The 12,289-nt window shown below is 42.8% G+C and overlaps 1 protein-coding gene across 2 annotated transcripts; it reads left to right on the top strand.

The window, feature by feature from the left end:
- Positions 1-956: 956 nt before the first annotated feature.
- gxylt1a (glucoside xylosyltransferase 1a) lies at positions 957-8,866 on the top strand. Of its 2 annotated transcripts, XM_030097017.1 has the most exons (8): positions 957-1,283; positions 1,589-1,681; positions 2,943-3,126; positions 3,555-3,686; positions 3,767-4,018; positions 4,550-4,673; positions 4,750-4,922; positions 7,844-8,866. In XM_030097017.1, the coding sequence occupies exons 1-8, from the start codon at positions 1,060-1,062 to the stop codon at positions 8,009-8,011; spliced, it is 1,350 nt and encodes a 449-aa protein (XP_029952877.1). In that variant the 5' UTR covers positions 957-1,059; the 3' UTR covers positions 8,012-8,866. The 2 variants fall into 2 exon arrangements, with proteins under 2 accessions (XP_029952877.1, XP_029952878.1); XM_030097018.1 differs by lacking the exon at positions 1,589-1,681.
- Positions 8,867-12,289: the final 3,423 nt, after the last annotated feature.

Here is a 12,289-nt window from a genome sequence, read left to right as displayed (position 1 = left end):
GAGTGTGTGTGCAGGTTTTACTCTGGTTTACATTACCTGCTTTTCAGTTACACAGTTTGCTTTACTTACATATGAATACTACATCATATTACACTATGATATTATCAGCATGTAATCAGAAGAGTTACAAAGATCACCATTTCACTTTAGTTCCTCTGACAGGGCTTTAGAGCGAAGAGAAAAAATAATCCTACACAGAAAAAACAGTGAAGTTGTGGAGTCGGTTTCTCAAGGTAACATTTGTTAAAATTTGGAACAAAAGCTATTCCTTACCTGTATTTTTTAGCAGTACTTCACCAGCAGACCATACAACACCCACATGATGAATTGACAGACTTTGGAACTGTGCATTCTCAATACTAATGTAAAAGCAGTGGTAAAGGCCACAACGAGCATAATAATCCCAGTTCTACTGTCCTGAATCTTTCCACTCTTTCAGAATGTCACTGAACCACAAAAGCTTTTGTTTCGTTATCTCATGTTCACAATCCACCCGAAAGACATTTCCTACCTGTTTGCTCTGTGCAGCTATCAATCACCATGTTGTTTGAAAGCTGAGATCTGTGAAAACAGAACCACATACTTGCTTCTATGTGTGTGTGAAATATTTTGCTTGTATGTTCTCTGAAATTTTTTGTTAAATTTATTTGTATTCAAAGTTACTTTTGAAAACGTTCTTGGTTTTATGTTTATGGCAGAAGCTTTGTATTTGTGCCACCTTTTGCAATAATGTGACAGGTGCAACTGTTGAAGATGATATATAAAGAGCAGTGAGAGCTATGGAATACTCTCAGCAGAGTGTAATTACAGTAAATGTCTTCATAATCTCATAGTATGTAGATCAGAGTTCATCATTTAGTGATTTACAGTAAAAATAAAAGCACGTGACTGAGCGGCACGTGTGTAAGAAGTGGGTGGGGCTAAGAGGTGTAAACACTGTACTGCCCTCACCTTGAGTCTGGTTCATCACAGATTACTCACAGACTGAGTAGAGGTGTGGTAGTTAGATACCCCGGGGCAACAACGACAATGAGCAGGGCATAATAGTCGTGTCGCAAAATGCGATGCTATCTCCACGCATTTCTGCTGTGCACGGTGCTCACCTTGTTCTCTCTGCTGTATGTGGTCAGCCAGCTAGCCTCCTCCCTGGAGGACGGAGACGAGCGCGTGGTGAGAGAGCGCGGCTTACCCGACAGCAGCCGCCATGACGCGGGGAGCCTTCTCAGGAAAAGCCCGGGATTGGTAGGCCTCCGGGGCGGCGGCGGCGATCAGGAGCTGGACAGGTAGCTTAGCCGTTAGCTTTTAGCTAAACCTGTGTCTTCACTTCCACTCGGTGTGTAAATGTGCCTGTGCTACATTTGCTTTTTCTATTTAAATTCTTTTAGCGTGCCGTGTCTATGTGTTTTCTGCTGTTTTAATCCTGTTAGCTCGCTAGATTAAGTGGCTCATTCCTTTAGCTTCATGCTGGATTTGAAGGAGCACCACCTGTTAAAAGCCTTGGGGACACATGTTACCACTAAACATACAGTTTTCTGATGTTCAACAGATCCTTTAACGCAGAGGAAAGCTCATGTTTTTATTCTGTCAGGTGTAAATCACTGTCAGTCTCCTACTGGAGTCCGTATTGGAGACTGCCTGCTGATGTTTGTGGAGTGAACTGCTTGTTGGAGACATCTCTTAGGTATGAATGATTTTGTGCACCTCTATCAATGAAATCAGCAATTCATGTCCATAAAGCTATTAATCAAACTTTGGCCTGCAGGTTTTTGCCTACACCCTGAGTTCACAGTTCAAAATGAATGCATGACTTCTGCTTTTACAGGTTTCCTTCTAACCATGAAATGTGCATTATATGTTCTTATAGTGGAATTGAGATTCAGTGTCATGGGTATAGATAAACAGGGGACGTGATGATGATTACCCCTTAAATGATCTGGAGCTTTCAATGGTATTAACTTCTGTCTTCATTTATATATATGGCCATTGACATACTGTGGTGGGGTTAGTTCGGTACAGTGTAAAGCTGCTTATCCACCATTTAATTTCAGTTGTTAAGTGTCTCTACTGCGGAGGAGGAAAATAACAGCGGACATACAGCTGATGTTTATTAGGAACTACCTCCAGTGTAAAGAAGTAACCAGGCATTCAGGAAGCGATGCTGTGGCCTTAGACTCAACAGAATCTGAATCATTTTATACCCACAGCAGATCTTTGCTCAGTTCTCTAAGATGTTTTAAACAACCACCTTGTAGGTTTCTGAAAGAACTCTGTCCAGGTGTGTTGTGGAGATCTGATACTGATTTAATGCAGTCGATATACACACCAATAACTGATTTCTGTCCTTCCAAATCATCTTTCAGTGCCATTAAGTGATTAGAAAATATTAACTAATAACCTAAAAATGTTTTAATAGAACCCCACCCCACCCAACGCACACCCATCAATCTAAAACTTCAAAACAGTGCTGCAGCACTGTCCATCTTTTTTTTAGCCAACCAGTCATTTATCACTACAATCAAGAGTCTTTTTCTTCCTTGTCTTGAGAGTGAGTCGGCATCATTAGGTCCAAACCTGAGCAGGAAGAAAGATTAATTTGTCAAAATGAGATTTATGTGTCTTGACCCTCCGTGCTGTGACATAAAATGAAAGGCATGATTGAAACTTACCGGTTTGGCCTTTTAAAATGTGACAGCTACATTGATGATTTCCAAATGTGAAAGCAGTAGTTCACCGGGAGTGCTCGGAGGTCCCACAAAGCACGAGTGATAATTCTCCGCTACGTCCCTCTAATGACGGTTTGAACCCCACAGGGCTGAGTAGCAGTCAGCTGAGACTGCTGATATTTTCATTACTCTGCTGTCTGCTGCACTCGTCAGCGTGTCGGCGCTGCAGTGAAAGCGTGATTGAGTGCTGATAATTTTAACTCTTGTCTTGGCACTTAGAGAGAGGTCAGGCCCGGCGGCCCGGGGACATGCTGATGAGAGGAGTCACCTGGCCGTGGTGGCCTGTGGCCCCCGGCTAGAGGAGACTCTCACCATGCTGAAGTCTGCCGTCCTCTTCAGCAAAAAGCCGCTGCACTTCTACATCTTTGCTGAGGATGTGCTGCACGACGGCTTCAGGAACGCTGTAAGTGTTTTCCACTTCACTACAACTCTTGTGCTACGGTCAGTTTTTCAAGCAGTAGCTCTGCTCGTAATGAAGGAGTGTTGTTGTTGTCATGTTTCATTACTGGCTCACATGTATCGAAAACGAGCAACTATCGTGCAAATGGAATGATCAAATTACAAGTACTGTTATAAAATAAAACACCATTCTGCATATTTGTAGACAACTCATGAGCTTCTTTTAGAAGTTTTATATTTCGATACAGTTCTCATTGTTTACAGGATTTATCAGCTGGGATTCCCATTCATTGTTAAACATTGTTATTGTTATCATCTACCTCTGGTAGAGAGGTTTGAACCTTTGTGGCTCTTGCTGCGATCAAAAGAGACCAACAGATAAACACTGAAGTAGAACATATGAATGATGGAGTTTTTCTGTCTTCCTTGAAGCTGGAATCATGGCCGAGAACAGTTCGGACCAGGTTTAACTTCACAGTCCACCCCATCACCTTTCCCAAGGAGAACGCTAAAGAATGGAAGAAGCTCTTCAAACCTTGTGCCTCTCAGAGACTTTTCCTCCCGGTGTGTTTACGGCCTTCTTTCTTATGAATTGAAAAAAACTTCCCCAAGGTGTGTTCATGGATTGATTTGTTTGCTTCCAGCTCATTCTGAAGGAGCTGGATTCCTTGATCTACGTCGACACAGATATTCTCTTCCTGCGGCCCGTGGAGGACATCTGGGCCCTGCTCTCTCAGTTCAACTCCAGCCACCTGGCAGCCATGGCTCCCGAGCACGAGGAGCCGCGCATCGGCTGGTACAACCGATTCGCCCGCCACCCGTACTACGGCAAGACCGGGGTCAACTCAGGGGTCATGCTCATGAACATGACGCGCCTCAGGGAGAAGTTTTTTAAGGTACTGTTACTTTGCACTGATATGTGTTCATTTCATTTTTGTGATCTTGATACAGCAGAATAACAGTAGCTTTGTGTAATTTGTGCAGATGCACTTTAGAAAATTAGAATGTAGTGAACTAAATACATGAACAAGTTAATTCATGCCTTTCTAGGCCAGAAATGACAAATATCGAACATGGTATCTCAAAATATTAGAGTATGACCCAAGAGCAAATGTCTTTTATATTCATTAAAATTGAAGCTGTAGATGTCACATCGTTTTAATATATAGATTTTTTAGCTAATGTTTTACTAGTGTACAAATAACAGACAAAACCATTAACTTTAACCAAATCATTGACCGCAGCAGTCAGTGTGCTGCACCACCAGCATTGGCCAGCTGAGGTCACTCTTGCGGTGTCTTTGAACACATTTCCATTGCGCTCACTTGTTTGAAAGACAATCCATCTCCTTTAGAGTTATTGTGAAGTGTTGACCAAAGGCGTGAATGCAGCCTGATTGCATTTTTTTTTTTTTTTTGTCCTTTCAGAACGACATGACTCCAGTCACGCTGCAATGGGAGGAAATCCTGATGCCTCTTCTTCAGAAGTACAAACTGAATATAACCTGGGGCGACCAGGATCTTCTTAATATCATATTTCATCACAACCCAGGTATGTGCAGCCAAATGCACGTTAGCAGGCCTGAAATGGGTTCTGATTTCTAAACGTGTCCATTAATGTGTCGCAGAAAGCCTCTTCGTGTTCCCCTGCCAGTGGAACTACCGTCCAGATCACTGTATTTATGGCAGCAACTGTCAGCCGGCGGAGCAGCAAGGTGTCTTCATTCTCCATGGAAACAGAGGAGTTTATCATGACGACAAGCAGCCGGCATTTCGAGCCGTCTATGAAGCCATCCAGAAGGTACAAAAACAACATCTTTCAGAGTTAATCCAGTGCTTTTTAACTTGTTTCTAACCGCTATATACGACGAATAAATTCCACTCACGGCTCACTGGAAATCTTGATGCAAGAGGAAGAAATCTTGCGGAGATTTTGTTTACTTTAGTGGGGACGGATCATTTTCTGGACTTTCTCCCCGGTGTCTGTGCTCACGCCGGTTTGGAGAAACATTTGCGTGTCATTACATTATCAATAGGCTCTCCAGGCCACTGCTGTTCTCTTATGGATGCTTCCGTCCTCCGGTGCCTAATCAATAGCCTCTTAAACATTTCCGTCATCCTGTCTTTGTCCCCCCCCCCTCCTCAAACCAGGCAAATTGGTCCCACCCGGCTCTGGTCAGTGAAGAGGAAGCGTCTCTGTGAGGTTTTAAAACTGGTTCTGGACTCGACATGCATCTTAATCTAAAGATTATAGATCTGCTTTAACAGAACTTTAAATTTCACTGTCTCTGTGGGTAAAACCGTATATCATTTCTAGCTTTATGAATAATTTGACTTGAATTATTACTTTTTATTGTTAGTTTACCAATCAAACAAATAGTTAAAACATACATTGAAAGAACAACTGTTATATTGAATATCAACAAAAAGGCCAAAACCAGCTATAGGTGATCAGTTTTTATTTGTTTTTTGTTTTTTTTATGATATTCTCAAACATGTCTGGAGCATTAAAATCTCAGCTTTTCTAAATTATGGACATTTTAAAAACAAGATTCAAATGTTGCTGTTAAAAGTTCAAGGTTTAGATCTTGTCTTACTGTCAGTATTACTGACCTGTTTAAATGTTTTTTTTTCTTCATTTTATAAGATTATAAGATTCATGGAGGAGTGTGAATCCCTCTTGATTTTAAGGTGTCTGGCATTTTCTAAATAGGTGAATCAGCATTTAATTCAGGTGGGTCACAAAACGACTCACCGTTTACAATTAAAGCGTTAAAAAATGGTGGCACATCAGGTCAGAAAAGGGAAAGAAATTACTTATGTAGAATATAGCTTCATTCTGTAGCAGTGGACCTAAGTAGAGCTGAATGGATCATTTTCAGTGAGAAACTGGGAAGTTAAAGTTGGAAACTGCAAGCCGAAGTGGCACCAGACCAGAAATCACCCCGAGACACAGAGCGTCAACCCAACGAGTTTATCCTCGGAGAAAAGCGGCTCTGGAAGGAAAGTGGTCTGTGTGTTTACTTTGGTTAAAACTTCAGTCCCTCAAGAAAAATGTTGGGAGCCACTGGTAAAGTACACTGATTGAATAGTAAACACAACAGAGGCTGATCCTTAAAACAACATTACTAACTGAAGACATACTGCCACCTCCTGCACAAAAGTGGAAATACGGCTCCATTAATATTACCGTAGGCTGAATGTGTTCGTGAAGTCCAGCATCTGTCAGATTTCCTTTAAACGTGCTTCAGCTCTCAGAGCTGAGAGCCCTCTCCCGCCGTCTGGGGCAGCGCCTCGCCTTCGATCCGCTCTTGTTGATTTCAGCGCTGCGGTCGACGTGCGGGCGGCCGTCGGCGGAGCGCGGCGAGCTTCGTCCATTACCGCCACGGGGCCGAGCCCGGCCGCTATCGGTGTTCTCAGCCATTAAGTAAACGAGCGGGCTTCATTACGGGGCGCTCGGCCCTCCTGCCTCCATCAGTCTGCCCGACAGCGCCAACACACACACCTGAGAGAAGTGCTCGTGTTACTCATCACATGTTCTCTCATAAATGGATAAATGTAAGACACAGGGCTTTATTGCTCCATTAGCTTATTACTACATGTAGCGTTTCCTCCTCAGAAGTCGGTTTATGTTGAAGTATTTTAACAACTCATCCGGTTGCTTCAACTCACCAGGTCCCCTCTTACTCTGTTCCCACTCAGTCCTTTGAGGGAAGCGTCCTGCAGCCCGGAGCGGGCAATTCTTGAAGAAAACTCTCCATTTCCTTTCAGCCAAGCGCTCCTTTCGTCAGCCCATCTCCCAAGACGGACTCTCTCTCTCTCTCTCTCGCTCTCTCAGCCAGCAGAGGAGCTCGCAATAAAGGGCACCACCATTACCCAGCCAAGCCCACAGAAGAGTAGTAAAATTTTTAGTGCTGATGCTAGTTTGAGACATCATGATGGCTGTGTGGACAACGCAGCAGCCACATCCACATAAAAATCGATAGGAGGCTGTTAATGGTGCTTTATTGCCTTCTGCAGTATATGAAAGATAATAAAGAAAGTGTGCTTTGAGTAACGTAATGCTTTGCAAACTGGAGTCAAATAAGATGCAGTAAAGGAGGGATTTCTATTATTTACTCGAGCAGTAAAGGAAAAAAACTGGCGTGCCTGAATATAAAACTGAAAGGCCCACATGTATATTTGCATTCTGTACGTGGCGACGGCGTCAGCTGCTGATAGGAAATGACTGAAGAGAGGAAAGTTGTTTACTTTTTGACAGAAAAAACATGCAGCAGTGAAACTTATCGGGAATACTGAAGCTGTGGCTGTCATGCCTTACCAAACCTTTGTGTGTGTGTGTTGATAGATATTCATCTTCCAATCACACTCGGAATACAGATGTTCTGATATGAATCAGAAGCTATTGAGTCGGTGAACGTCCGGAAAATCAGATCTGGCACGGTTTCATGCAGTTCAGAAATACGATAATTTAAAAAAAAAAAAAAAAAAGTCCTTTTTTTTTTTTTTTTTTGTCCTTCACTGAATTTCATTTGTACTTGTTTGAAAATTCCTGTTATTAAGAAATTGGAGTTAGCTCTGAATTGCTTTAGTTTTTAAGAAAAAGACTTTTTAGTCTCTCAAGAGGAGCGGAGATAAAAGTTGAGGCAGGATGACTGTGGAATTCTCTTATTGTTGCGATATCAGAGGAATCTAACCCCCCCGTGTTGCTCTTGGTCCTAGTTCCCTTTCGGGGGGGACATGGAGGCGTCCCTGCTGCGGCCGCTGGAGGCGTCGCTGCAGTCGACCACACACACGTACTGCGGCCGAGCCAGCCACCTCTTCACCAAGAGGCTGAAAGAGAGTGCCGCGTCTGTCCGGCAGGACGCCGCCACCGTACAGGGGGGATGACGCGCCCTCCCCCACACGCCAGTACGGCGCCACCGTGCCGCTCTGATCGCAGAGATTCATGTTACTCCTGTGGAGACGATCAGCTGGAGGACACACACACACACTCTGTCAACGCAGCAACTTCATTTGTTTACAGACGGCAGAAATCAGTGGGCCGAGTCGTGTGTGTGTGTGTGTGTTTTGTTTTTAAAGCTAATGTTGGTACATATCTGCACAGTGGAGTCACAATCAGGCTGCTCATGATTTCTCACTGTGGTGCAAAACGCACTGAATCAGTTTGCCCTGCAGAGATTTTGAGCTTCGGAGCCACTTCCTGTTTTCCAGACAATCAGTCGGACATTTTTACTTTTGTCTTATACAGAATCTTCAATCACTCTGTTGTCTACGAATTTTGTTATAAAAACAAATGCAGACTTATAAAGAGTATTTTATTAGAATGTTTAATATAAATCTGCATATGGAATGTGTATTAGTGTTTTTTGTTTTTTCACGAAAAGGCGACTCCATTATTTTCAGGTATTTTATTAACTACATATTGAACTCCTGTTATTGAACAAAACAAGTGTTTGTTGGTAATATCTGATCAGTATTTATTATAATTGGATGGAAGCACTTTGGAAGCCTTGTGCACAAATTTAACACGCGGTTCATTTACTCATGAGATGTTTACTGTTGTAACTAACCAGCCTCGGCGTCTCTGGTCCGAAATGCGGTACGTTGTCAAGTGTCCAGGTAATCTCAGAAATGTTGCACAACTGCTGGAACAATTGATGTAAGAATGCAAAAAGTCTTCTGTATTTTTTCAATGTTTTGCTGTAAAAGAGGAGATAAACATTTAAATGAATATTAAATTAACGCTGAATAAATATTTTATTAAAAAAAACATCAAGTTGGTGAATTCATAGTATGTATGTGTGCAATGAAAGTGAATCGAGTATGAGTTGTGTTTTAGCAATCTGTCGTCGCTCATCTGTCTGAGCAGAATATAATGAAGCGGGGGTTTTTAACCACATTGCAGTCTCAACTCTCACGCTGCAACCTTCAACGAGGAACAGTTTGCTGAATGTCGGACTCTTCCAAATAATTTCATGATCAAGATGTTCACAGCTGTTGGGATCAGACAAGAAGCAAAAAAATCTTGTGCGTAAAACAGAAGACTCCTGGGCCAAAGCAGGCCGAATCCAGCCTGGGTGAATTTAAATATAAAGGTTATTATTTCATTATTTTGAGATGAAATTGGCTGCATGTGAACTTATTTATACTCATAACTTCTGATTTAGATACTTTTAATAGGTAATTTCTGATCTTCATTTGTAGTTACGATTCCACTGCTGCAGGGCAGCTCCACTTCACTTCTATAAATATGTTTTATGAAAGCAAATAGTTATGTAACATCTATACTCTGAGACAAGCTTTCCTCCCGATCCCTGGACTTTATCCTGCTGCTGCTGTACATCTCCTCAAGCTCTTTGGTAGCTTCTTCATACTTCCATCAAAAACAAGCCAATATGAGCGTCACTAAATTATGCTAAATAAGGAACACTAAAGCTTTCATTCAAAACACTCTGAATTGCATTATTCTTCATTATTAAGCCAAGACAACCACTATGCCATGAGTGTTGCTGTTGCCCGCTCTTTATACGCAAGTAAGAAAGTAAGAAATCAGTGTGTGACTGTGAAGACTTGAGAAAGTATTGTTAGCCGAGCAGAAAGAGGCTGATGTGTCGGGGTCAACTGCCCCCGGCTCCTCATTTCACAGGCAGATTGACGGACGTGTGCGGAGTTAGCAATAGGCCTGTGTGACGAATTTAAAACGGTCTGTATGCCGAGGAGCGGCTGCATTTGTTCGTTCGCTTGTCAAGAAATCGGCGAGTGTGCAGTGCAGTGGGTGACACACTGAGAATTATCATAAGTTGTCGGTGACCTGCGGAGCTCGGTCCTCTGATAGGGAACCACGAGAAAAGCACCACAGCGGCGATTCCAAAAGTTCAGCATGAAATTAGAAATGAGTAATGAGCTAATATGATAAACAGAGAGAGCAGTGTAGTGTGGCGCTGAGCTCTCATGCCTCACAGAGAGAATATCCCGGTTCAGTGGTCAGCCGGGATGTGTCCCGACACATGACAGGATCGCAGAGGAAGGAAACATGGACTCTGAGAAGTGTAGTAAAAGTGAAGATTTACAGCAAATAGCACTGAAACTTTGTGAAAACTTTGGAATTGTCAGAATTAAATGGGGATTATGCTACTTTTTAAAATCATTTTTATGTATTTGCCACAACTGCAACTGCACTGCCGGAAAAAGACAAACTGCTGTCAGCAGTGTGTGGCGCTTCACACTGAGTTGTTGTGTCCCCTGAACAACACTCTCAGAGAGACATTATTAAATCTTTTAGGAGTTAAACAAGCACATACAGAGTCTGGCTGAGCTGGAAAACTCACAGGAGGTCATTTTTTTCTCCTCTTCCATAAAGTGATTATGCTGTATATGGCCAGAGAAATGCTTGGCGTTATTGAATACCTTCCAGCCCTGAGTAAGATGGATGTTTACAACTTGGAAATGCAAAGCATATTCGGTTTTTTAGGAGAAAGGCTAATGCTGCTCCAGCCTGGTTTCACTCCCCCTGAGTATAATGGTGATTGAGATCTCATTCTCCTTCAGCCTAACAGGAACTGCCAATGGATTATTCATGTTATTGCCAGCACCACTTCTCCTCCGCGATGTTCAATAGCGATTTAAAGCCCGGGCATAAATTAAAACAGCTGGAGACAAAATGGCCCAACGCCGAGCAAAAAGGTTTTACAAAGTGAGGATCAGGCAGCACAAGGTCGGAGCATCATTTTTCCAGGAGGAAAGCAGAGTGCGCGCAGCAACAACTCTTTCTTTGTTTTGTTTTTCTCTCACAAAAGACATTTAAAGTGTGAAGATGACAGGATCTGTTCTTTCTGAGTGCAGAGTCCATTACGTCTGCTGCTGATGGGAAAATGATGTGTACTCACACACTCAGCAAACACACTGCGCACACCACTTCCACTCATGAGAAACACTTTAGCTGAATGCCCACTGAAGATGATTTTGCAGACCATGAACGTGCACGCACACATGCACGCGCGCACACACACAGTCTCGGCACTGTCGTCCAGTTTCTCTTTAATGAAGCGAGAAAGGTGAAACGTAAGACTTTAAACTATCATCTTTTATTGTCATCAGTAGATGTTGGACACCTGGGCTTGTTTATCGGTGTCCTTCTGATAAGACAGGGATGTGAAACAGAGTTCAAACCATCCACCAACCGAACATTAGTCTTTCAATAAAAGTAACAATTTTTCATAATTTGGACACAAGGTGTTTAAGACTGATGTGATGCAACATTGAAAAAATAAGAATAAAACAAAAAATAAAGAAGATGCTGTAGAAAAACGCTAGATATGCACAAGACTGCTGCTTGGATTATTATGTTTGAACCCTCTGCTTTCAAGATTCTAATTTTCCCAACAAGTTTTCTTTACGACTTTCTCTGCATCCATCCTTCCTTCACATTATGATGCTGCCAACACCATGCTTCACCAAACGCTCATTCAGGAAGTTTAAAGTTGAGTTTTCTTCATTCCAGGACGTCACTGTGGCTCATTTCTTCTCGCCAAAGCGTCTCCCTGTCAAATCGCTTCACTCCCTGAAGTCAAAGACAACAAAACTGTGTTTCAGTTCACGTTAGGATCATGTAAACGAGCTGTGAAGGCATTGATATTCAGAGTGTGAGCAGCAGGCAGACATGTTGCCCATTGAGCGTTCATCCCCAGCACGTCAGATGTGTTCAGCGCCTCTGACTGAGAACGACACTCCAGCTATTCAAGACGTGAACCCGCCCGACTGTCAGGTGTCTTGTGAGTTTGATAAACCGAAATAAAACACAACCCGGCGCGGAGATGAGTGGGAAGTAAGAGGTTCGTCACAGCTGAACGGAACAGGTAGAAAATCAGTTTCCTCTCCACACATCCGTCTTCCCAGCTTGCCTCCTCTCCCGCTGCAGGAGAGCATCATTTCACAAGTGAACATTTTGATCAATAATACATTTGCCTGCACTGCTGAGACAGGTATAAGTGTGCTGGTATGTCAGGGTTTAAAACAATCCGTGTAATTTACTGTTGGGCATTAGCTATGCATGGATCCTTCTGTATCGTGTTGAGAGGTGAATTTGCTACTGTAAGCAGAACCAGATGAGAAATATGCATATGCAAATAGGACGGAATTGCTCTCTCTCGCTGCTCACACACAGGA

The sequence above is a fragment of the Salarias fasciatus genome, chromosome 7 (genome assembly GCF_902148845.1).
Source record: "Salarias fasciatus chromosome 7, fSalaFa1.1, whole genome shotgun sequence".
Classification (NCBI taxonomy): Eukaryota; Metazoa; Chordata; class Actinopteri; order Blenniiformes; family Blenniidae; genus Salarias; species Salarias fasciatus.
Note: the sequence above shows the minus strand (reverse complement) of the source record. Positions and strands in the feature narration are given on the sequence as shown.

Coding starts and splice junctions, on each gene's coding strand:
- gxylt1a (XM_030097017.1), top strand. CDS start 1,060: ATGCGATGCTATCTCCACGCATTTCTGCTGTGCACGGTGCTCACCTTG. Junction 3,687..3,766: donor CTCAGAGACTTTTCCTCCCG/GTGTGTTTACGG, acceptor GTTTGCTTCCAG/CTCATTCTGAAGGAGCTGGA. Junction 4,674..4,749: donor CATATTTCATCACAACCCAG/GTATGTGCAGCC, acceptor AATGTGTCGCAG/AAAGCCTCTTCGTGTTCCCC.